We start from the raw sequence: 25478 nt of genomic DNA on the forward strand, positions 1-25478 counted from the left end.
TTTTAAGTGTTATTTATTTCAACAATACCACCAACAGATTTCAAATGATTTAATGTCATGTGCAGGAATACAAAAAAGTGCAATATTTGGTGCAGTCAATTAGTGTAAATGTATCTTACCAGAAACTAGTGGCATAGAAAACGTGCAAATTGTGAAAAAACTGTCAGAAAGTCAGAAATGTGCTACTATTTTAAAATAATAATGAGCCCTTCCTCTCCCAACTGTCCCTGCAAGTCCCTGGTTGATAAGATAGTTAGTCTCTCTACAAATACATGTATGTGTTTATTGAGGGATGAGCGCACTCACACTCATTGTTGATAGGAGTAATGGGAAAGGGGGGCCCATTGACTGGAGGTTTTCAGGGGCCCAGCCATTTGTGTGGGCAGGCCTGCCTACATGCAATAAGTCTTCAGTGATCATGCATGCATTTTATATCTTCTGCAGTACGTCCAGGTTTTTACTTAGCAGTAAAATCAACAATTGAAACATTTCTTGGGTGCTTCTAGGGATTGGGGGTGACACGACTTTGTAAACGCTGCCATACTGAGAAATACAGAGAGAGTTTTGTGGAGCTGATAATCAACTTTGTCTCAACTCATTTGGCGATGACTTGAATGCAACCGACATTCACTTATATAAAAAACGTTACGCACTGTAGCTTTAAGCCTTTATTACAGTGATTGTACATGTAAGAGTTCAGTGGTGCAGAAACAACACAAGCACTGGTCTACAGAGATGTGGAAAAACTTGACACATGAGAATGGTACAGGCCTGAATGTTTGACCCCTACAGTGAGGTGATCTGCTATGCTGTGGGGGGCATTTCACTGACCTGGACAGGGTGTAATTGCCAACCTGGAAGGAAAGGGGTCACTGCAAATAAATACAAAGTTGATGCTAGATAATGCTATTGACACTAGTTAGCAAAACGTGCTATATTAATGGTATAATGCTAGCCAGAATTCCTATCTTTTAAACTACAGCCACTCTATCTGAATGATGAGATTTCAGCCCTGCTACCAATTCAAAATACAGAACATTTCTGTTGCCGTGAGACAACGGTGGCAGCGGTCTTTTAGCTGTCTGAAAGCCACCTTGATCAGGTAGCTCCCTCCAGAACCACAGGAGACATTCGCCAACTTTTTTCACAGGTTGAGTAGAACTCTTCGCGATGAGTAAGCTGACTTTCTTGTGTAAAATTAGCAGAGTGGCCCTTTAATCAGAACTCATTAATGGGGCACTCAGTGAATCTGGAAAATGCTTTTTGTCAGAATCAGTTTTTGTCGAAAACAGTGTATTGAAACAGTGTATTGTGTGTGTGTGCGCGCACTGATTTCAAGAACAAGCATTTTCCAGAATCGCTGACTGCACCTTTAAGAAAACAAATGAGCGCGTCGGCTAGGCCTACTAGCTGCTGAAGAAGACGTCTTGCGGACATTTTTACAAGTTATTTCATGGCTTCTCTGAACTTCTCCTATACAGTATATTACGTAAATGAACCAAGTGTTAATGATATGCATTTATTTATGTTTGCTGCCATGGAGACAAACTGTGGACTGGATCTGATTACAGTAGCGGATTTTGGAGGGGTGTACTTATCAGTGCACTCGCCTCGTTAACCACTTATGTCGCCTTTCCTAATCCTTTCTGACTAATGGCCCGACATGATTGGCCCGCCTGCTTGTGTTAATGTGGACTCCAGGAGTAACCGTATCTCCTCAAGACCTGCAGTCACCAGGCTGTCTCACTAAAATAGTTCCCTAAATATACACCCTGTTGTGCGGCTGGGTTTACAGTCTGAGGCAAACTTATACCAAGGCAGCTTAAGTGTCCAAGTTCTTCTTTCATTCCTCCACATATGATACAAATGTGTGGTTTTGTAATCACTTTGGACGAGAAGAAGAAGCTGCTTATATAAGCGGGTATTTTTTTTCTTCTCCTTTTGCCATATGATGCAAAACTGGAATGCCACCTGCATGTCTCTTGGTGTTGAGTGTAAAATCCCCCCTTTTTAAATAGCAGAGAGAGTGAGACACAAAGACAATTTTTGACTTTCCAAAAAAAAAAAAAAATTGTATATTTATAGTATGGATTGAGCCTCCACTTAGCTCTGATTTGACACTTTTCATATTAACCATCCAGGTTTCCCCCGCTACATCTGCCATTCCTCAGCTGCACAGATGTTGCCCTCAACCTCATTGCCCATTCAGCTCAATGGCATCATAGAACATTGGCCTACTCACTCACCCCATTTGCTGGATCATCTAGGGTTTCATTCGTTTTAAGACTTTCATGTCAGATGCCACATGGACAAAAAAGGTGTGTAGTCATAATCGGCCCTTGGCAGGACATTTGCTGCTGTATAAAGTATAATGAAAACTCTGGATGGATGGATTAGCTGTATTGATCCCTAAGAGGGAAACTGGTTTGCCACCATGGCCCTATAGTAGAACAACAGACTTAAAAAAGTAAATCACAAAGTACAGGTACCAACATAAAACAGGCAGATGGTGACATGGTCCATTAAAAACAATAAAAAAATGTAGCTAAATAGTAAATAATAAAATTAAGATAATGTAAAATGATAAAAGATTAAAAAGAGATAGTATCAGGTTTTCTTTGAGGAAATCTCTACAGGATTCCCAAACTGTCTGATTTGACATGATTGTCACAGCCTCGTATGCACTATGCACCCACCTACACTGTATAATAATGTGTGTTTTATGATCCCACTTGTGCCCGAGTCCTGTGCCACATGGGAGGCAAATGGAACCTGGCCAGGAAATCTCCAAAATTCACACGGTCTGGATGGAGGGAGATGGGTGCCGCGTCTGTGGACAGGCATGATGGACATCTGCAACATGATGCATCGTTAATAACATGTTGAATAGCACCCTACTAAGTAAGTAAGTGCTAATGAGACTGTACATCTTAAAGCCCCTCTAAACCCAAATCCACAAAAGTTGCATCAATCCGAAATGAAAGATATCATCATTTAAGTTTGATGAACTTTAGAGAAATTGGGTCTGCCCAAACGTTCTATAAAAACAATGACTGTTGCCATGGAGGACGATTGATACCTCCACGCCCTGGCAGTCCTGTCAAACGGTCTAGACAGTAAAACAGTTGTTTTTCTAAATAAGTTCTATAACATTTATGAACATTTATTTTCAATCAGATTTCTGTGAACGCTTATCGAGAGACCCAACTTTGATGTCATGTATTGATTTTTACTGTTTCAGACCAGGTTTCAAGAGGCTTTAGGTTTACAGTTAAGATGACTCAGCAGCAGATGATTTCATACATATTATTTATCATGTTTCAGTCTTCATGGACCTGTCTCTGCTCTTGTTCAGTGTTATGAGAGAGAATGTTTGCTCACACGTGTATGTATAAACTGAGCATCCCTTTGCCTTTGCCTTCATCTTACAGTTTGAGCTGCAGTTTGCTACTTGGGACAGAAGCATCGCGTTGAATTTTAATAAGATCCAATTCCACGTCCTTCGGTGTTCCTTCAACATATACAGATACAAGGTTTGAGAACAGGTTTAATGGCCTTCTCAATGGCCTTAAATTCACATATTTTCCCATTTTTGCATTTGGGAGCTGTAGAGTTGGGAAGTGTGCATCAACTACTGTAGAAAAGCGAGCTGGGCCAACCACTAAATTGTGCAGATCAACAAGTTCTCGACCATTTGGTAGATTACATTTCCGTATTGTATCAACTCGCCTCGCTTCTGAAACCCAACCTACATCCTTGCAACACCATGAATTCCGTCAAGTGTCCAAATGTGTCCAGAAGAGTCATTGCCTCGAGACTACAAAGATGCAAAAACTCCTAGATGTTTGAGAACAATGGGTCTAGCCGTGGCATCTTCACCTTCCCTGTGTTGCCTTTCAGAACAAGCGAAACACTTTTGTCTTAAGACGTGTTTGGACTTCATACTATATGACCTGGCTCATTTAAAAAAAAGATTCTGGCATTTAATATGTCAGTTGGCAGTGTGCTTTGGCGATACATATCTCAGTGTCTCCTAACAACATTACCGTGAATCATATCAACAGAAAACCAAAAGCTTAACAGTAAACCCGGGGCTTTCGGCTTATGCTGTTTAGGATCTGTTTGGAGCTATTTATACCTGGATTGTGGATGCACTCAAAATCTAATGATTTAACTCAATGCTCAAAGTGATTATAATGTTGTCAGCCACAGAGTTATTGCAAAGCTGACAGTGATGACCACTGTGGGAAAATATTGAGCTATAAGGTACTGTACACCAAAAACTAAAAAGTCTCCCGAACAAGCTGAGGCATAGAATAACTGTCCGCAGATGACAAATATTGTCAGTTTATGGCTTGGACACTCATGTCACAGTCTTTGACACAAGTGGAGTAGAGTTGCACCCATTTAAGCTCCGGCCCATCTCTGGTTTCCCTCTCAACATCTACTATATTACAGTGCTGGCAAAGATTGAAGGTTGCCTACCAACAGCGGATCTTACAATGCCTCTTGTGGACTTGTGGTGAGTTCAGGGTCCCTGCCAGCCAACCATTAGCATGCCTTATTCATTCCAATCAGAGCCTGACACTGGCTGCAGATCTATCAGTACTGCAACTATAGCTGTGGTTCTGATGCTAAGCATATTGTATCAGATATTCTTCTTCTCATAGATTTATATTACCCATATGGAGCTGCAAATGTAAACAAATCCCCCTCCCCTGAAACTGCATAGTGCACCTGTAAGTTTTGCTGATATTGTCAAAGGTCCAAAGATACCTTGATAATGTTTTGACCCAAGCTGTTATTCCAGGAATATGTCGACGGCAAAACTAAAATGTCACCTTTGACATATTTCAAAGTCCCACTGACGCGGACTGAGTCAAACACGCACAGGCAGTCCCTTCATGGGGGGTGTGTTGTCGCTGAGATGTTGTCACTTTGGTGTTTATCTGCCAGACCGCGTTCATCATTGGTGTCATTAACCCTCCCCACCCATGCATTGCCTCCTGTGTCTCAACACAGCTGCAGTCTTCACATTTTGCCTCGGCGCCTATATTTGAGACTTGACGTGTATTTTTAAAAACAGCCATTGAGCCATCTGTCTGCACCGACACGTTATCTGTTTGTCAGGCAGAAATGGGTCAGTCACTGCTGTGCTTCATGAGGACAACTCTCTCACTACATTAGAACAGATTTGATAAGGAAGGAACTACTTACTTTAATAAGTAAGTTACAAGGACATTGAGTGGGAATGTTCAAATGTTTTTTTTTCACCACATAGTCTAGATAGAGAACATCTGCTAAATTTGACTATTTACCAGCAGTGGAGGAAGAATACCATTGCATCATTCACTAGCAGCTAAACCAGAATATAAAACAATATTGAACAATATTTAAAACTCCAATATTTTAAACTTGCTCTCATAAATGGGCTGAAAAGGCAAGGTGCTGCAGTAAAATCAATTGTTTTAAAGAAAAAGGTAGGACATTTAAAAGTCAGTTATAGACTACAAGAAACTGATCACATGTACTTTTGTTTTAAAAGAACAACAACTAAAAAGTACAATATTTCCCTCTCTGAGATATACTATAGCCTACTGTAGTCAGAAATAATACCCAACTGTCATAATGTAATCAATGTTACCTAATTATGTAAAGTAGCCTACGCACCTCATTAGTAAGTTATATAAATATGGAAAAGTTGACCTTTTGTTAGGGAAACACCTCATGATCATATTTCATAAACTAATTTGCAGGGGTCTGCTTCTCAACGTTCCCCTATTGGTCCCGCGAACCCCAACTTGAGAACCCTGTGGCCTAGACAGTAGTTCGTAATGTCTCTGGTCCTTTTTAGACACTCGGCTTTTAGGCTCGGTGAACTGGAATGCCTGGGGCGCTTCCGTGTCATCTGAGTGTGACCGTGGGACGGACGCAGCACCACCATCTCCTCTTCGGGGACTAAAGCAATCATTTGGGGGCTTAAGACTCTTCCGTTTATTTTCTGTCAGACTCCAAATGTAAACTTCATCAGGCCGGTTCAGCTATGAAGACTGGGCAAAGCTGTGTGGAGAAAACTCATTTGGAAGTAACAGAGCTGCTCCAAAAACTGGCGCGCGGTGGCAAAGGGGATGAAAGCAAATACGTCGAGTTGGACGTGGACACAGGCGGGGCACAACCGGAAAAAGACTGTCACTTTGATGAGAGAAACCCAATGTCTGTCCTTATTGACAACAGTAGCTGCGGGGCTCTGCGCGCAAAGGAACTGACCAACGAGATGGCGATTAAAAGCAAGATCGAAGCTAATCAGAAGAAAGAGGATTCTAGAAATGAGAACTTTTCCTCACAAGATGTCAAGGCGGATTCTTTTGATCCAACCTCGTCATCAGATCTCATTTGTCCCAAAGCAAAGACAGAGGATTGCCTCAAAACTGGTGAGAAAGGCGAGCGCGTAATTACGCAGCAGGACGGGTCCAACAACAACGAAGAGGACAACAAAAACACAACAACAGATGAGGAGTTATTCTTAAACGATAACTATCTGTGCGGGAGAAGTGAGTCGGATGATTGGGAGTCGGACGATGGCGTCAGTCTGGTGCTTTCCCACTTCTGCGTGCCGTGCGTAACGGAGGAGGACGAGTCCCACTACATTACAACGCACGAGATCCAGCTATCGGAGCTCTCCGACCATGATGAAGGGGACGGCGGCGGCGTGGGCTCCTCCGCCAGCTGGGAGATGGAGGATGACAACCGGGTGTTTTCGTTCGTTGACTACGCTTCTCTTGACAGCGGCGAAGGGGCGGCGGAGGGGGAGAGGGGGGCCCGCCGCCAGCAGCAGCCTCTCCCTCGGGGCGCAGCGAGAGTCAGCACTCTGCTTGAAAGTGATCCTTGCGACGCGGCCAAGTTCACCAACACCACCACCACCAGCTCAGATGAGAGCGTGTCAAAGCCACAACAGCAACAGCACCAGTGCAGTGGCAACAGTGCTGGACAGATCCACCTGTCAATCAGAACCACCTCTCGAGCTATAAATGACCCGGGCAGCACCCGAGAACAGGGGAATATCCTCTATCATGCCAGGCGCTCCGGAGACACTTATGTGTTGAGGGGAGTCGATAGTCATAATAAGGCGGAGACGTTGTATGACCGGGCAAAGTGTTTCATAGCCGCGCCCGGACGCTTGCACTTTGGCCGCAAATTGAGGGGGAAAGAGGTCACCGGGTATTCCAGCGGCGAGTCCAGCGCTGTAAGCGAGCTAGACGACGCTGACAAGGAGGTGCGCAACCTGACAGCCAAATCCTTTAAGAGCCTGGCCTATCCCTACCTGGAAGCCATTAATTTCAGCACCTCCAGCGAGTCCTCTGCCTCAGAACATGCGGGGAAGGGGGTCAACAGCTGGTCCACGTTTGTCGACCTGAAATACGGCAACATGGACATGTCCAAGGGACTAGACCAAAGTGTCGTTTCTCACAAAAACTCCACGGCCTCATTTGCAATAGCCAAAAACATAGACAAGAGGGGCTATAAGGGCGTTGCACTGGCAAGCATCAAACCGCCCACTAGCAAGATGTTCACTCTGAATGCCAATCCCCACAGCAGTGCATCGGCATCTACTAAGAAAATAGAGCTGATGGGGAATTTCAGACAGGTACACGGTGGGATGATCAGACTCACGGAGACGCTGAACTTTCGCTGCAATGTGAACTCGGGCATGTCCGAGGAGGCAGAAAGACGCACTCACAACTTTGCAAGAAATGTTGCAGTGGGATCACGTTCCACGGATGAAGTTACCGACACTTTGCCAGGCGGCCAGAGGAGAGGGGCCAGCAAGCCGCCTTCTAACGCCATGGAAGACGCACACAAAAAGGCCGTATTCGCCTCGAGCCTGCTCAAAAATGTGATTTCTAAGAAGATGCAGTTCGAGCAGGAGCTCAAGATGGAAAGGGGGGAGATCAGGGAGTCGCGGAAGGCACCCTCCCCGTGCTTTACGCACCAGGAGGGCGACGGCTACGCGGGGAAGGAGGGCAGGGAGATGCAAAGAAAGAACTCTATGTTTTCCGAGAGCAGCTCCGACTACACTATAATGTGCATGGATGATTTGGAAGACTTCATGGACAGTGGCTCAAGTGATACCATGAGCGACACAAGGAGACAAGACACGCTTGGCGCTCCAGAAACTAATTTGGAGTCGGCGAATGAAGCTGGAATCGATACTAAAAAAGGCACATTGGAAGCGTCCAAAGGCACGCTGCTTCGAAGCCAAAATAGCGCATTCAGATGCTGGAAGGACGAGGAGCTAGAGTTTCAAAAGGATCATAAAAACAATAAAACTGCCGGGGAGAAGTCATCTTCAGCTAACAAAGACTGCGAGGGGGATCAGTACTCGTCGGGCAGCGACAAACTCACGAAAATGTCACATTTGTTTGTGCCAAGTATCCAACTGCTGCCCAGCGACGGAGAGGGCGGACAGCAGCTGCAGAGCGGTAATTATTCCCCATGTGGAAATGGAGGAGGGTTAAATCTGCGCTCTGACAACACTTTGTACATCGCAGACACCGGACGAGTCGCTACATCCAAATCTCCAGAAATTAAAATCAACTTGAGGAGCGTCCGAGACGATAAAAGGGAGCATTTTGGCGTCTCCAAACTGCGCGCTCCTAATATAGGCAGTAACGCAAGCAGCCTCGCCAGAACAGATGACTTCACATGCCAGGCGCTGGCTGCAGCTTTAAAGGGTGAGTCTTCAGATAAAGTGCCACAATTCATGGTGAGAGACATTAGAGACAATAAGGGAAAGCTGCAGACGCCCATACACCAAGTAAGAGACGTGCGTAAAATGGTTAAAAGCTCCTATCACTTTGTGTCTTTAGATAACAACGAAACTAAATCAAACTTTGCCTCAGCTGACAGCCATTCAGAGCAAAACAAGCAAATGTCCTATCGAAATCCCAACTCTGTGTCCCCTATAGTGATAAAATGTCAGTCTGTGAACATAAATAGTAACGGAAAACAATCTGAAAATCTGTTTGACTTATCTAAACCGGAGCCCTTTGACGTCGACAGATCGTCTCCAGAGGGCGCTAAAAGTGCTCCGCTGCAAAAGGCAGCAGTGAGGGCACCCATAGATAACTCTAACGGTTCCTCAGAGGGAGGTGTTGGATTGAGAATGGAAGGCAAACAAATATCAGACATCATAGATAAGAAGCCTGAATCAAAGATGGAGAACCAGGGGGCTTTGCAAAAACTCCAGGCCGCTGTGAAAACCATGGAGCAGCTCTATGTGTTTGAAAGAAATGAATGGAAAAGGAAGGCCAAGAGCCAGCCCCTGACAGACAGCCATGTGCTTTCACTGATAGCCAGAGAGGAGCTGGGAGGACCTGAGGAGGAGGAGGTGACAGTCAGAAGAGACTCCTATCCAAACACTGCCAAGACTCCCCCAGCAGTACAGGCATCCCATGGCATGGACAGCCTGCTGAGACAAGACAACACGGTCTTTCAGAATCCTAGCAGCCGTGAGTCAATGCAAGCCACCACCTCCACAGGGTACAAAAATATGTTCAACCTCAGCTCTAGCTTTAAGGCCTACACACAAGCAAAGACACCCCCCCAGACAAACAACACCACACAAACACCATTCAGCACCAAAGGCTTCGTTCCAAAATCCCCCAAATATCCCGTGTCCTTAAAAGTCAGCCAGAAAAAACAAGGTGGACATGAGGTAGCCGAATCAAGGGAGGTACAGAGGTCAATGCAGGAGCCCCTGAGCGCCACAGCTGACAATGAGAACTACCTAACCATTCCGGTGAAGTCTTACGCCAGCAGTGAAAAGCAAGCCTCGGCGGCTGATAAAACGCCATTGTACGTATTCAACACCCAGCAACAACAAACAACACCTCCAGGACACTTGGGATTCGGCGCCAGGAGCCAGGACGAACACAACCAGGCCCCTAGACGCTCCAGCAATGTGATGGAGACGTGTTCACCGGAGATCCCTCCTGCCACCATCTACCACTCCCTGCCGATGGGCATGTCCCCCAATCAACCTCAGGTGTACTGTTTCTCCCCTGCAATCACTCCCGCTCCCGCCATGGAGCCCTTCCAGGCCACTCAGAGGAAGATGCTGCTGGATCCCACCACTGGGAACTACTACCTGGTAGACACTCCCGTGCAGCCGGCCACCAGGCGCCTCTTTGACCCTGAGACAGGGCAGTATGTGGACGTGCCCATGCCCATGCCCATGCCCCAGCCTCCGATGACACCGGTGCCCATGCCGATGTCACCTTTGGCCCTCAACCCAGGAGCGTACGGGCACACCTATATGGTCTACCCGGGCTACATGCCGACATCCTCCATGATCCCTGCGCGGACACTGGTGCAGTCGCAGATGTCGATGCAGTCGGAAGCCGAGAGTGCGGAGAGAGCCTTGTTGCAGCAGGCTGAGGGCATGTACATGGAAAGTCCCTACTACATGGCCATGGGAAAGTCTCCCCAGGTGGCCTATGGGGCTCAACAGCAAGCCAACGCCAACAGGCCACCACAACAAGGCTTCTCCAGCGTGAAGCAGCCGGTCATCAGCATCTCCTCCCAGCAAGGGCCCAGGATCATCGCCCCGCCCTCCTTTGATGGGACCACCATGAGCTTTGTGGTGGAGCACAGATGAACGGAAGCTAACCTGGAAAGGTGAGTAGTTCTGTTTTGCTTGTGTTCAGTGTCAGGTTTTTTCGAGGATTTAGGTGAACCAAGATATGCTTACAATATAATCAAAGGATAAAAATATATGAATTTGCTTTCATTTTAAAGCTTTAGTACAACAACAATGTCGATGCTTCTACTTAAGGTAAGCCTTAGGTGATGGCGCATGGATTTTATTCTTTCTGCTGTACATCCAGGTTTTTTTCAACAGAAGAAACAACAACTAAAACCTTTCTTGGGATATTTCTGTGCGCCAGTGTAGGTCGGCAATCCCAGTTTGTAAATGTAGCCAAACTGAGAAATACAGGGAGAGTTTTGTTGAGCTTAATCAATATTGTGTCAACTTGTTTGGCCATTGCTTTAAAGTAACCATTCATTTCTATGGAAAAGTTACGCACAATAGCTTTAGCAGTGACATTCATTCTTTTGTCTCCCTTATATCTAAATATGTTAATAAAGTGATAACATTTCTGCATATGTTCTTGTTTTTTATTTTTATTTTCTGCTTGTGATAACCAAGATGGACATTGAATTTATTGAAATAGCTATTTCTCTTTTGCTCAATATAATAGAAAAAAACTACTTGAGACTGGAAGTTCTCGAGAGTTTTCGTCAACCTATCTAGGGTCTAAGGTTAGATGGTGTCTTATAATGTACAGATTGTAAAGCCCAATGAGGCACATTTCTTATTTGGGATAAGGGGCTAGAAGTACTGATGCCACATTATGAATTGATTATGTGGTATTGGTACTATTGATTAAATGTACAAGTCTTACATTCCAAATTCTGTCTAGAACAGGGAAATAAATTAGAGACAAATTACTCAAAAAAGAAGAAAAGAAAGTGAAACTAATACACTTGATGAAGATTGACAGTATAATTAGTTTTAATGAGAGTGCTGTTTTAATTTTATTGGGATATATTCTTGGCCTAATTTCATGGCCATGTTTCATTATGCTCTAGTGTCACACAAGAGTGAGACTTGAGAAGCCCAGAGTACCTTTCAAGTTGGCCGGGCAACCCTCCAGTGCCCATGTTGTGTGCCAATTTCTCAATGTTCAAAGTTCTAAGATAACCTTAACTCTCCATTAGAAAGAGGTGCCTCTTTTCTTTCCTATCTCTTAGAAAGTCTAATGACATAATAGCACACTAATATTACTACTGCAAGTGCTTATTCTAAAACTGCTGCTGCTATCTCTGCTAGGTTTCTCAATTTTGTTCAGATTTGCTTTCAAGCATTCAACCAATCACGTAGTAGAACTCAACATTCATGAGAAAGGAATCCCAATGTAACTGTAAAGTTTGCAACTGAACACCTCAGCACGCGCTTAACCTCTCAAGCTAGTTCGTGAATCCTGATATCCCAGCGGAGGTAGAGAGAATTTTATTGAGATACAATTTTTCACAGGCTAGGTGTTTCAATGTGTGTTTGTGGTATGGGGGACATAATATTTGCAGGAGTAAAAGGTCAGGCGATGGAAGCCGTTTGTCATGTGTATACAGTACACGGACTGCGTGCTTCAGCTGCTGCTGGATGTCAAGAGGCTGTGTGGCAGGTTAGAGTCGCAGCGGGGTTAGGTGGCTTTTTATAGGACCAGTCATTTAACGACAGAGAGTGAGAGCCAGGTTCACGTGGCGTCTCATCAGCAATTACATAAACACAACATGCTACATAGCAGCAGATAGCCACGGATGCAATGCGGCTGAACATTTGGAGTTCCCCTTCTCATTTGAGAATGACACTCACATAGCAGAGGGCTCAGTTATGTTTATCTAGTAAACGGATAGTCTGCAGTCTCATGGTCTAAAGGTTGGAGCAATGGATTTGTGAGTGAAAGGTAGTTTAAATCCTACAGATTGGATCCACGACTGTGACAATTAACAATCGCCACATACCAAACAAATACTGTCAGGGTGTATTTGAGTGTGGAAATAACTTCCACCTATGTCGAGAAAACAGCCGAAGACAGTTGGACCCAGTCCTTGGATCAACAGATATCTTGTAAGGATTCCATGGGATCCAAACCATAATTAGATCAAACTTGATATTACTGTCATTTTCCTTGCTGAGAACATATGGTGCTTTGTTTAACAGAGAAACGCCTAATCTTTATCTTTCAGGTCTTAAAAATACTGTTTGCAAGAATACAAAATGTTGACACTAAAGATATGAGAGAAAATGTGTCTGGTTTGGTTGAAGAAGCACACTGAGACACCAGGGGAATTGTAAGTCACTTTGGATAAAAGCGTCAGCCATATAATGTAATGTTAAAGGGTTACTGTTTTTTTTTAATTTGATTTGATTCAATTTATTTCAGACATATCAAACATACAAAACAAAATGAAAAGCATAGAAATACAATAAACAAAAATTACGTTTTCACAAAAAAATAAAAAATAAAATAAAACAAATTATCCGTATTGCTGAGATATGCCTGAAAAGGAGCAGGAATAAGTATACACTTATGAAGAAGTATACACTTAAAGTACTGTGATTATTATTATTACCAAAATAACCAGACTAAAATATTTGAGCAAAGATTGGATGGATTGCCATGCAAGTTGGCACAGACTCAGATTCATGGTCCCAAAATGATGAACGCTAATTACAATGTGTCCAGTGTCCAGTTACCTTAGTCCATTACTTGTTTCTGACCACGATCCTACATAGCTAATGAAATTCTCCCCATCCTAAAAATAATGAACATGTTAGCATGCTGAGGCTTGCATTTAGCTCAAAACATTATGAGCCTAACACTAGGATTTAGACCCATCGATCAAGCTTCAGAGGAACACAAGGAAGAGTTCAGAAAATTCATAGAGTCCTTACTGGACCGGTGTGCACACTTTGTTTTTGAATTCAACACGCCTGTGGTTGGTAGAGTTAATTGTCAAGTGTTTTAAAAATGTGGCCTGACATGTTCCAACTTTTATCTGACTATCAACGTATAAACGAGTCAACAGTTTATTGGCTGAGGAAAGAGGCACATCCTGAGAGACAGACAGATTCCAATGAGAAAGGAGGAATAAGGAGTAGGGGATTACTAGGAATACTGGAATACAGCTACTTCCACCATTTGCTGATTGCAAAGTTGGGGATATCTAGGGTCTAAGGTTAGAGGGTGTTTTATTTACATGTACATATTTCAAAGCCCCATGAGGCAAATTTGCTATTTTTGATAAAGAGCTATACAAAAGTACCTTTGCCATGTTCTAAATGAATGATGTGGCATGGGCACTGTTTATAAAAGGTACAAGTCCTACATACATAATTCGCACAAAACAGGGGTATAAATATAGCATTTCGCTCAAAACATTATCAGGCCTAAGTGCAGCCTAAAACCAACCACAGATTCAGAAGAGGAAGAGTTAAGAAAATTCCTAGCATCCTTGCTGTACCAGTGTGTGCATTGCTTTGGAATTCAACACACACCTGGTTGGTACAGTTCATAGTCAAGCATTTTAAAAATGTGGCCTGACAAGTTCCAACTTATGACTCAACAACATTTAAACAAGGAAAAGGGAGTTTGTTTGCAGAGGACAGAGACACATCCGGAGAGACGGACAGATTCCACTGAGAAAGAAGAAATAAGGAGTAAGGGGTACTAGGAATACTGGAATAGCAGAACATTTCAAGAAAAGTGATAGCAACTTTTAGGGAACTTTCTTCTAGAGCTACAACTAACCAACCCGTCTCCTGTTGGAAGTATCTTTCTGCTGTGTTTTCAATTTCACTCAGAATGGCTTTTAGGGTTTCTCCACAAGAGAGGGACTTCTCTTGTTCGGTTTGTCACGAAATCTTCAAAAATCCTGTTGTGCTGTCATGCAGCCACAGCTTCTGCAAAGATTGTCTGCAGAGCTGGTGGGCAGCGAAAGGGATTAACCAGTGTCCAATTTGTAAAAGAAGATCTTCAAAAAGTGACCCACCATGTAACTTGGTTTTAAAGAACCTGTGCGAAGCCTTCTCACTGGAACTTTCTCTACAAGAGAAAGCTTCTGCAGTGTCCGAAGCTCTCTGCTCTCTGCACTCAGAGAAACTAAGGCTTTTCTGTCTGGACCATCAGCAACCAGTGTGCATGGTCTGTCGGGATTCGAAAATACACACCAACCACAGATTCCGACCCGTCAATGAAGCTGCAGAGGATTACAAGGAGGAGCTTAAGAAAACCTTGAAGCCCTTACAGGTCGAACTGGAGTACTTTAAGCAGGTTAAAGTTAACTGGGATCAATCGGCTGAACACATAAAGGTCCAGGCCAAATCGACAGAGAGGCAGATTAAGGATGAGTTCAAGAAGCTTCACCAGTTTCTAGAAAAAGAAGAGGAGGTCAGGATCTTTGCACTGATGAAGGAAGAGAAGCAGAAGACTAGTATGATGAAGCAGAGGATTGAGGCTCTGAGTAAAGACATTGCAGCTCTTTCAGACACAGTCAGAGCCACAGAGGAGGAGCTGAGAGCTGAAGATGTCTCATTCCTGAAGACCTACAAGACTGCACTGTTACGGCTCCAGCAGCACCACCCATTGGCTGATTCAGAGCTGGCCTCAGGAGCTTTGATAGATATGGCAAAACACCTGGGCAACCTGACATTCAACATCTGGAACAAGATGAAGGACATGGTTACATATTCTCCTGTGATCCTGGATCCAAACACTGCTTTTCCAAACCTCATCTTGTCTGAAGATCTGAAAAGTGTGAGATATGCAGCGATAGAAGGAGAGAGACTGCTTCCAAGAAACCCAGAAAGATTTGAATCCTATGTCACTGTGCTGGGATCTGAGGGCTTCAACTCTGGGACCCACTGCTGGGATATTGAAGTAAGGAATAATACAAACTGGGCAGTGGGTGTGTATGCAGAGTCTGTCACAAGGAATGGAGATGGATACTGGGAAATATGGTTCAAGGATGGGAAATACAGAGCGTACGCTCCACCAGTTATGGACAAAGTCCTCTCTGTGAAGAAGCCGATCCAGAGGATCCGAGTGCATCTTGACTGGAATAGGAGGAAGCTGTCATTCTTTGATGTAGACACTGATACGAACATATACACCTTCTCCCAAACTGGGAGACTTTTCACTGAGAAGCTGTTTCCCTTCATTAACACTATAGATCCACTGCCACTGAGGATTTCACCACTGAAAGTCACTGCACAGTTAGAGATGTAGGTAATTATGTCATTGATGGTAATAAGGAGTATCATGATGATGAGGATGATGATGAGGTGTCTATTTCTATAACAAGAATAAATACCACTTATTTTGTTGCTTATTTTATCCCAAAATTACTAATATGGCCACTTTTCGGCCACAAAATAGGTGTTTGTATAATTGTGATTAGTTTGTGCTTGGAGAGAAACTCCAAGGCTGGTTTCAGATGCATGACAGAGACATTTGCAAACAAGTATGGATAAGATAAACACACCTACACCGGTTGTTGTAAGTCCAGAAAAAATAACACTTCTAAAAGATGCATTTTTCTTCAGGCAAAAAATAATCAGGGAAAAATCATTCCAAGCACAATCTGGCACAACATGAACATTATGCAAGACCGAATAATGAAGTAAAAACAAAATGGCCGTCAGTCAGGCAGACTAGTGTGAGACAACCAGGAACCTGCACTCAAAATATGTCCTGTAATTACAATTTTGTCTCAAGAGCTTTGTTAAATCTAAAGTTGCAAACTGAATAATGCTTTCCTTTTGCTATCAATGGTTAATTTTGCTGAGAACTTAGCATCTGTTTCTGTTTTCTTGGTTTCCAACAGGGCTGGGCCGTGAGTGGATGCAGGACTGCCCTGGGTTTCGGACTCTTCATTGTGTTTCGTATGTTGATTTTATTGGCTGGTGATGGATCAGGACCCCCTTGTATAAAAGGGATCATTTACATCCTGTTTCACCTTTTTTCTAACTTGTACAAGATGTGTATAATGAGTGTATTTTCTTTTCGTGTTTTATAACATCGCATTGTATAAAACTGAATTAGTTTGCATGGATTGCATTGACTATGAACACTACATTGATCAGGGCTCGATACTGAGAATTCTTTCAGAATCACTTATCAGATTTAGTAGTTTTATGCGATTTTGTAATTTATTTACTTCTAAAACACAATATTGCATTATATAGACAAATCTCTTTACCAATATTATTACCAACTCTTGTGTGTTGCATTTTATGAAGAGTCTATACCTTTGCTTTAAAATGCACAATTTTTTTTATCAACCACCACATGTTTTTATATTCATGGAAATGTCGTACTCAGTTAATCAACTATGCAAACTACAATAATACTAGATTTAATAATGTATGTTGAATCTATACAATGGTGATCTCTCATCGTGCTTTTGCCCTGCGTTTACTGCAGAAGATTCAGTTCATTTTCGAACACAGTGTATCCCATTGGAATCTTTTATTTTGCATTTCTTTTGAAATATTATTGAAACTGGCCAATCGTTCTTCCTTCTCACTGGAAGGTAAAGAATCTGTCTCTAAACAATTTAAAGTGCAGTGCAAAAAAAAAAAAAATTTAAAGTGCAGTGCAGCTACAGGATGCTAAGGAATATAGCAGGCAAAGCAGAGACCTCTGGGATAACTAAACCATGTGACCTTCAAACTGGTCTGCTTTTTAGTCCTGTTTTACATTTATTTCCACAGTATGCCTTTCACAGTTTCCAAGATAATACTTTGACGCTGACTTATTGTTCTGTACTTTATACTTCACAGACTGTGGATCTGCTGGTCAGTCCATCCTTTTTTCATTTACTGCCTTTATACTAGGAGACTAAAAGTGTCCAGTCTGACCCATCACCAAGCATTGTTTTATAATAACTGCACTAGCCACTGTCGTTACTATAAAAGAACACCAGATTTTTGAAAAGGTAATTTTTAATGTTTTTATAAGCAGTGTTTTGTCGAAAATACGCCACATGGATCATGAAAATTGTCTTGGTGTTTGAGTGTGAGTTTTTTCTGCTTTCTGAGCTGCTGAGATGTTTAATGTAGGACCTGTTAAGTCATGGTCACTGTTTTGGATTGATCACCTCATCGTACATGTGTTTGGAATATGCTGTAAATTGAATCAGTTCGCCCAAATAACAAAAACATTCTGATTAGCTCTCACTGATAGATTTTCTTTCGCATGTGCAGAAGATCCAAAACTATGTATATTTCTGAACGATCCACAAAGAATCTACGGTTTAATGTGCACTTTTGTATTCAGTCACTTTTTAATAGTTTGCCAATGAATTCACTGGTGTCCTCAACCTCAGCGGTCATTTAATTGATTTGAATTGCCTTAGTTTTTGGTTGTTGCGGCAATGTGTTATTAATTTTGCAGCATTTTTTGAATGTGCATGGAGAAGAAACCTTTTTCTTTCTTTTTTTATTTTTATTTTTTACTACTGTGCAATAGAAGAAAAGAACAGGTTGTTGTATGTATGAATGTGTAAATATTTTTTTTCTGCAGTTCTCAATGGAGACCCAATGTTCTGATGCGACACTGAGTAATTTGAGGACTTCTGGGCTGAGGTAAGACCACTCTTCTGATTTCAAAGGGTGGCTATGAACTTTTTGGAAAGGCAGTAAGTTGCGTGAAGGGAAAAGAAAGTAGATTTGTCATGTGAGGATGCCTGAATTAGGGGGCTTTTGTATAGAATGTAATGGTGACTGCACAGGAGGAACTGATGGGTTTAGGTGGACAGATAGACATGAAAAGTCAATGTAACTTTAATGAAAGCTTCATTTAAGTCTTTACCTTTGATGTGTTTTGCAAATGAACAGTGTCGGTTCAAAATGTTGTCACAAATACTGCAATAGATGTTTCATCAAATGCCGATATCGAATGTGTTTGTGCACCGTGAACATGTAATAAATATGAATCTCCTCTACATTATGTTTCTGTAGTTATTGTGGACTGTTGTTAGTACAATTCTTAATCACAAAATAAACCATAGGCACATGCTCCATTCCATTTTGTACAGAAACAATTATGTTTTAGGTTTCATGTTCCACTTGCGATCTCAGTTAACTTCTATTTTTCAAGTAATTCTTTTTGCAAAATAAACAGATACAATAAACACAATGGAGGCATGAAGTTACATACAGAACTGCAGTGTTTAGCTTAGCTTTAGCATAATTAATTCTCAAAGCACTGGTCCTAATATTGTTAAGACCTCTTGTGTCTGACCTCCACACTCTTATAAAATGCACGGATGATTTCCATCTTTTAGAAAACCTATTAAGCACTTACAACTGCACGTTTGAGGTCGAAAACTGGCTTAGCACTATTGATTTTGGAATGTGTTCTAAATATGCAATAGGTGTTAAAGTCCCTTCGGCGGCCTGTGGGCACATATAGAAACTGGGTTAGGAGGAGGGGGATGTAGTGCAGGTGGATGGATGCAGGATCATGTTGCAGAGCCTGTACGGCATACTGTATACTCACACAGAGGCATTTAAGTCCAGAGTGTCAGCAACGCATTCCATAACACCCAGAGCCACACAAACACACGCATCACACACACACACACACACACACACACACACACACACACACACACACACACACACACACACACACACACACACACACACACACACACACACACACACACACACACACTATTATGTGGTACTAAAATGCAACACTGAGGACATTAGAAATATGAAGTGGTCAGTAAAAGAACAAGAAACAGAACAAGGTGCATGTTAACCTGTTGGTCAGGTGTCTGTGCTCATTTTCAAAATAAAGTGCTCATGTGCAGAACAATTTTAATTAACAGCAATAAAAGGAGGAGTAAATAAACAACTAAGACAATGTGTTTTATATTCTTCTCATCACCAATCACACACTATGCTCAATGTCTATTGGCTTTTTATTTTAGTGATGACAAGTATTTGCACTTCAAGACAGGTTTAGCACAGGGACCAGGACTGTGGACATTTGATCTCAGAGGGGCCACTTTTTGTTTTCAGGGATACCTCGGACTGTTGGACCACATCCAATTACCGCCATTCCTTTAAAAATAGTAATTCAAAATATTTTGATAACATATAAGTCAACAAATAGAACATAAAGGTGCAATGTGTAATAATCAGAACAGACTTTTTGGAAATGGAATATAGTATTCACAAGCAAAAGTAAAAATGTTTTTTTATTACCTTAGAGTGAAACATTTACATTTACGTAAGAGTGGGGCGTGCCGCCATGTTTCCACAGTAGCACAGGACAGACTAACTTAAAAGGCCTTGTAAGCGCATTCTTATGTAGGTCTAGTGGGTGTCTGCTGGAAATCCACCTGTTGAAAGACCAGGCTAAATACATCTTCACCTCATCACTTGATATTGTTGAAATACTTGAGGAAGTGCTGGATGATGCCATCTTAAGTAAATAGCTTCTCGTCTTTGAAGGCCTCCGCAGCTTCTGCAAATTCTCTAAAAAGGAGGATGGAGATGGAATGTTGCTATCTAGAATCTCACAACTAGATATGACCCATTGAACCTTTAAAATAATTTTGATTATATGTCAATGAATGCAACGTTGAGGATGGACATTCCCTCAGGTGTCTCTTATTTTTATGACTCCCCCCCAAAAAAAAATTCCACCAGTGTTAAATTTTTCATTTTCATTTAACTTTTATTTATCCTCGAGAGACCAATTGAGGGGTGACCCTCATTTTCAATGACGTCGAGTCAAAACAAATTCAAAACAACAATACAAACAAAATATTCAATGCAAAAACATCAAATACACAACAAGTGAAGAGAAGAAAAAACAAAACGATTGAAACATTTACAGAGTGGGGAAGAGTGGCAGCAATTAAAAGGCATAAAGTACAATATAGTCTAATTAAAACAGTTACAAGTAGAGTTTGGCAGATCCAAGATAGTCTGTTTAAATTGGCCAAAGGATATGAATGTATTTAGTTTAATTTTTAGCTGTAAGTTGTTCCAGGAGTCAGGTGCACTGAAGCTAAAAGCTGTCTTTCCCAGCTCAGACCGGGCTTGTGGGACATAAAGCATAAGCATGTCAGTGGAGCGGGTCTGATAAAGCCCATCTGAAACAAGCAGCATTTCTGTTAAATAACGAGGAAGCTTCCCAGTCAAGGCTTTGTAAATAAAAACATGCCAATGTGCATCACGTCTCTCTTTAAGGGAGGGCCACCCAACCTTCTCATATAAAAGACAATGGTGTGTGTCATAAGCATCTCCTGAGATGAACCTTAAAGCAGAGTGAAAAACTGAGTCTAGGAGTTTAAGACATGAATGTGATGCATGCCGGTAGACCACATCACCGTAATCAAGGACAGACATAAAAACTGCCTCAATAATCCTTTTCCTACTGAACAACGGGAAGGTGGCTTTATTCCTATAAAAATATCCAATCTTTTGTCGCAGACGACAGACAAGATTTTTTATGTGAAATGTAAAAGAGAGTTTGTCATCTATCCAGATGCCAAGATATTTATATTCAGTGACTCTTTCAATATGAGATCCATTATTTGTGTGAATAATAAGATCATTAAAATGTGTAGTTTTTGCTCTGGAGAAACACATATATTTGGTTTTGTCTGTATTAAGAACACACACAAATGGGACACATTTCCGCATGATAGCATATTACCTATGAATTGTCGATACAACCTGTATATTATCTATATATTAACGTATTTATAATTAAGTTCGCGTTAGCATTTCGTCTATCAACTTTTTGTGTGCTGCTATAATGTAGTTATTATAGGCTACGAGGGTACTTGAATGCATCTGACGCGGGTAAATGACGTAATTTATGCGCCAGCCATAGCGCCAGCATAACATACATGTGGAAGTGTGTATGGCTAAGTTGAACAGCTTACTAAGTTAATTTTCTTTCTCTGTATGACGGCGAGGAGGCGCTTTTAACATATTTCCTTCCCCGTGAACTTTATAAAACGTGACGGGACTCTGAATGGCTATTACATGCTGCAAGTTAGCTTAATGCTAGGAGCAGCCAGCGAGCTAACATTGATAACTAGTTGACACTAAAGGCACCTGTGCTGTGGACCATATGGAGGATAGTAGCGTGAAAAGTGAAGCTCCAGGCGGGCCGCAGGAGAACGGTCCCGGCGGTGAGAAGACAAACAGCGTCGGTGGAGAAACTCTGTCCAAGAGGCAGAGGAAGAAGCTCCTGAAACAGCAGAAATGGGAAGAAGAGAGGGATTTGAGAAAGTAAGCGAGCAAACTCATCCAGTCATTCCACTGCAGAGGTGTCACTCACTGTACTTAGTCCACGATAGCCCCAGACAGTGTTTCTCTACATACCAAACTCCATTCAAACATATGTTAATTTAAGTCTGTAGTGTTACTTTACTCTAAGACCAAACCCGAATAAACTGGAAATCAATATGACACTCATGCACTTATTAAGTGTCTTAAGTCTGTACAGAAGCTTGGATTTACATTTAATTTGCATTGCATGATCAATGTGTTCTTTGCAAACAAACGTGCAAAAAGCCTCACTTGCTCTAGCAAACAAAAGCGTAGACTATAGCAGGTACATGCTGGTCCCATGGAAACTACAAACACCAACAATGAATTGATCCAATAAACTGGCATTGAATTGGCATTGAAACTGGCATTGAATTGATCCAATAAACTGAAGTCCAGCAGAAATACATACAACTGCAAGTGTGTATAGGGTTTAGATATGTCTATAATGTGGGAGTGTGCAGTAAAGTGTCATCATGCCATTGCCCTCATATCCAGTACTACCTCTCCTTTGTTTCCCTCTACAGGCAGAAACGAAAGCAGAAGAGGCAGCAGCGTCAGCGGGAGAAGGTATGTCTTCACCGTGGGGTTGGGCGATCTGGCCTTTAAAAATGAAATCCCAGAGAAGAGTGAGAGCTCTCTAGGCTTAGGCTACTATACCGTATTGACTCTAGTTGAAGGGGGAAATCCATTTAGCCGATTTTCAGTTTTTAACACTGTTCGACTCCTAACAAACTTAATTGAATTTGGATTTTAAAATGGATGGCCTAACCGTGCGTCATCATTTTTCAGGGGGATGAGGATGAGCAGCAAGGAGAGGGCCAGAGCTCCAGCAGAAAGCGTCTACGCAGAGACGTGACGCCCAGCTCTCTCAGGCTGCTGGTGGACTGCAGCTTTGACAGCCTCATGATGATCAAGGTAAACAACTCTGGCAGGGAACAACAACCAGGGTCTTTTTAACCATTTGTAATAATTGAGTTATGAGAGTGATATACTGTGCTACTGACTCCACCTAACCGCTAATCTTTGTCATGTCTTTAGGATGTGCGGAAGCTTCACAAACAGATCCAGAGGTGCTACGCCGAGAACAGACGAGCGCCGCATCCCGTGCAGGTCAGTGCACTGACAATAGCTGGGGTTTCCATCGCCCTGCTTTTATTTGCATTTTGAATTATGGCATCAGCGAAAGGGATGATTGAAACAGCAACATTTAAAAAAAAAATAATCCTCTTAATCGCAAAAAACTTCTTTATGCAGAATTGAGGTGGTTTTTGACTTATGCAAATAAGAGTTAATGCGAATGTGTGTGGTAATTTCAAGAGATTTGCTTCACATTTAGATGGAAACGGATGTAACAGCTCCTTACCTCTCTTCTTCAGTTTTACCTAACCAGCCTGGGAGGACAGCTGAAACAGAGCATGGACGAAAGGGACCAAGGCTGGGTCAACTGGAAGGTAAGCACCCTCCTGTATGACAGATCACACAGAATTTGTTTTGGCTTTGTTTACAACCAAGACATTTCTGCTTGGGACACGTCATTTCAAGCGCAGACTGTGCAACATAGTTTTTGCATATGACGTCACTGTGCATAGTTTGCCTTAGTCAGCAGCTCTGTGGCTGTTCACATGATGATTGGCTATATGTACACATTCATACGTGTGTGTGTTTGTGGTTGTGTGTATGTTGTGCAGGACATTAGCATTAAAACAGAGCACTATAGTGAAGTGGTTGCTAAGGAGGATCTGGTGTACCTGACGTCGGACTCTCCCAACGTGCTGGATGAGCTGGACCATAAGAAGGCCTATGTGATCGGAGGCCTTGTGGACCACAACCACCATAAGGTCTGTCTGGTTTCACAGCTGCAATGTTAATGTGCTGGTTCTGAATCTTGAGTCCTGGTTAGACCTGGTCATTTCATTTGTCTGTCTTTTTGCAGGGCATCACCTTTGACAAGGCCAAGGAGCTGGGGATCAATCACGCTCAGCTTCCCCTGAGCAGTTTTGTTAAGATGAACAGTCGGAAGGTTCTAGCAGTCAACCATGGTAAGGAGGAGTATGATTTGAAAGGTGGAGTCAAAAAATGAATTCTCTTAATACACAGCCTAGACTCTGTAAACGGGCATGTTCCTAGCTACGGTTGGCCCCTTTGATTACATACCAGTTTACGGAGCCTAGGCTGTGTATTAACACCAGATTTTTTTTCCAGCGTACATACAGCATGTTAGTGGATTGTGAGGAGATACTCACTGATTTTGACAAGAATTGATTTTGAAAACAAGCTCCCTCCAGAATCGCTGACTTGAATAGTCTGTAAGTTAAAGTGCACTTTGCTGTATTGCATAGAAATGTAAGGTGAAGGCCTTTGGATAAAGTGTAGGTGTTAATGTTTATTGTACATTGCTATTTTGCACTAGAACTGGTGAATTAAGTGCTTAAGTGCTCACCTATTTATTGCACATTATTCTATTGTACATTGTTCATCTGCTTAATGGAGGCTGGGACAAGTGATGGTTTCTAAGTGATTTGATTTGCATATTGGCACACTTTTCCCTTGTAAAAGTGAAACGTACAGAATACAGATAATAAATACTGTCATTAAAGCATAATGTAATTCTCCGGTTCCTGCCTAGGGACTACTGAGGAAAATAAGCTGTTTAATGGGGTTACGTTAGGAAGAAATATTTTCTTATAGTTTTGCACTCTGAAACTTTCGATAACTAGCTTTACACTGGTCAGGATGCTAACTTCAGTTTTACATCACACTTTGCTGAATTAATCGTACATACTTCGAAAAGCTAATGCTAATTAGTTAGTTAGCTGCAGCTGATAAAATCTGCCAGGGAGATATTGACTGATTTTGACAAAAAGCCTTCTGCAGAATCGCTGACTCCACCTTTTAACTGCATGGGCCGTCTTGGCATACAAAGCTCGACAGATGTACAGCAGTAACCAAGTGGGACTGTGTGTGGGTGAAGGGTCTGACTAATTGCTGATTTGACTCACTTTCTCCCATTGCCTCTATTGTGTGTTTCAAAGTGTGCTCTTGACCCTGCAGTGTTTGAGATCATCATTGCATACCTGAAGACAGGGGACTGGCGAGAGGCCTTCTTCAGCGTCCTGCCCCCAAGGAAAGGAGCGGTGGCTGTCAAAGGAAAGGGAGCTGTCGACCACGACGGAACAACAATTCAGGAAAAAGATGAAGAAGACTCCGACTGTGACTCTGAGCCCGACACACCAGAACAGACTGAGAAAAAAGCCTAAACTTGAGTTCAAATGGACAAATTCTGACAAATTTAAGACAGCTGATGTGATGGGTTAAACACCTGAATATATTTGTAATATTGAAGCTATTCTCATTTCTGTTAAACAAAACATTTGTTTATTTTTCCTTTTTAATATAGTTTGTTTTTTAAATCGGCTATTTATTTAACGTTTTACTTTGTGCCTCATGTAATGGGTAATACCTGTGTTGAAGATCAAATAGAAATAGGCTACAGCATTTCAGTTTTCCAATTTTTTTCGCAGAATGTACAGTTTGTTGTTACACAGAA

At 42.2% G+C, this 25478-nt stretch overlaps 3 protein-coding genes across 3 annotated transcripts; all 3 read left to right on the forward strand.

The window, feature by feature from the left end:
* Positions 1 to 6043: 6043 nt before the first annotated feature.
* cUnh4orf54 (chromosome Un C4orf54 homolog) lies at positions 6044 to 10657 on the forward strand (the record flags this gene model as incomplete). The annotated part of the gene is made up of 1 exon (XM_080052457.1): positions 6044 to 10657. One exon carries the CDS (start codon positions 6044 to 6046, stop codon positions 10655 to 10657), a length of 4614 nt encoding a protein of 1537 aa, XP_079908583.1.
* A 3772-nt stretch (positions 10658 to 14429) lies between these two features.
* LOC307269482 (zinc-binding protein A33-like) lies at positions 14430 to 15851 on the forward strand (the record flags this gene model as incomplete). The annotated part of the gene is made up of 1 exon (XM_080052458.1): positions 14430 to 15851. One exon carries the CDS (start codon positions 14430 to 14432, stop codon positions 15849 to 15851), a length of 1422 nt encoding a protein of 473 aa, XP_079908584.1.
* A 5639-nt stretch (positions 15852 to 21490) lies between these two features.
* Positions 21491 to 25478, forward strand: trmt10a (tRNA methyltransferase 10A). The gene is made up of 8 exons (XM_080051710.1): positions 21491 to 21889; positions 22456 to 22498; positions 22721 to 22846; positions 22970 to 23041; positions 23308 to 23382; positions 23620 to 23769; positions 23865 to 23970; positions 24983 to 25478. The coding sequence occupies exons 1-8, from the start codon at positions 21729 to 21731 to the stop codon at positions 25186 to 25188; spliced, it is 939 nt and encodes a 312-aa protein (XP_079907836.1). The 5' UTR covers positions 21491 to 21728; the 3' UTR covers positions 25189 to 25478.

The sequence above is a fragment of the Ammodytes marinus genome (assembly GCF_949987685.1).
Source record: "Ammodytes marinus genome assembly, chromosome: 23".
NCBI lineage: Eukaryota > Metazoa > Chordata > Actinopteri > Uranoscopiformes > Ammodytidae > Ammodytes > Ammodytes marinus.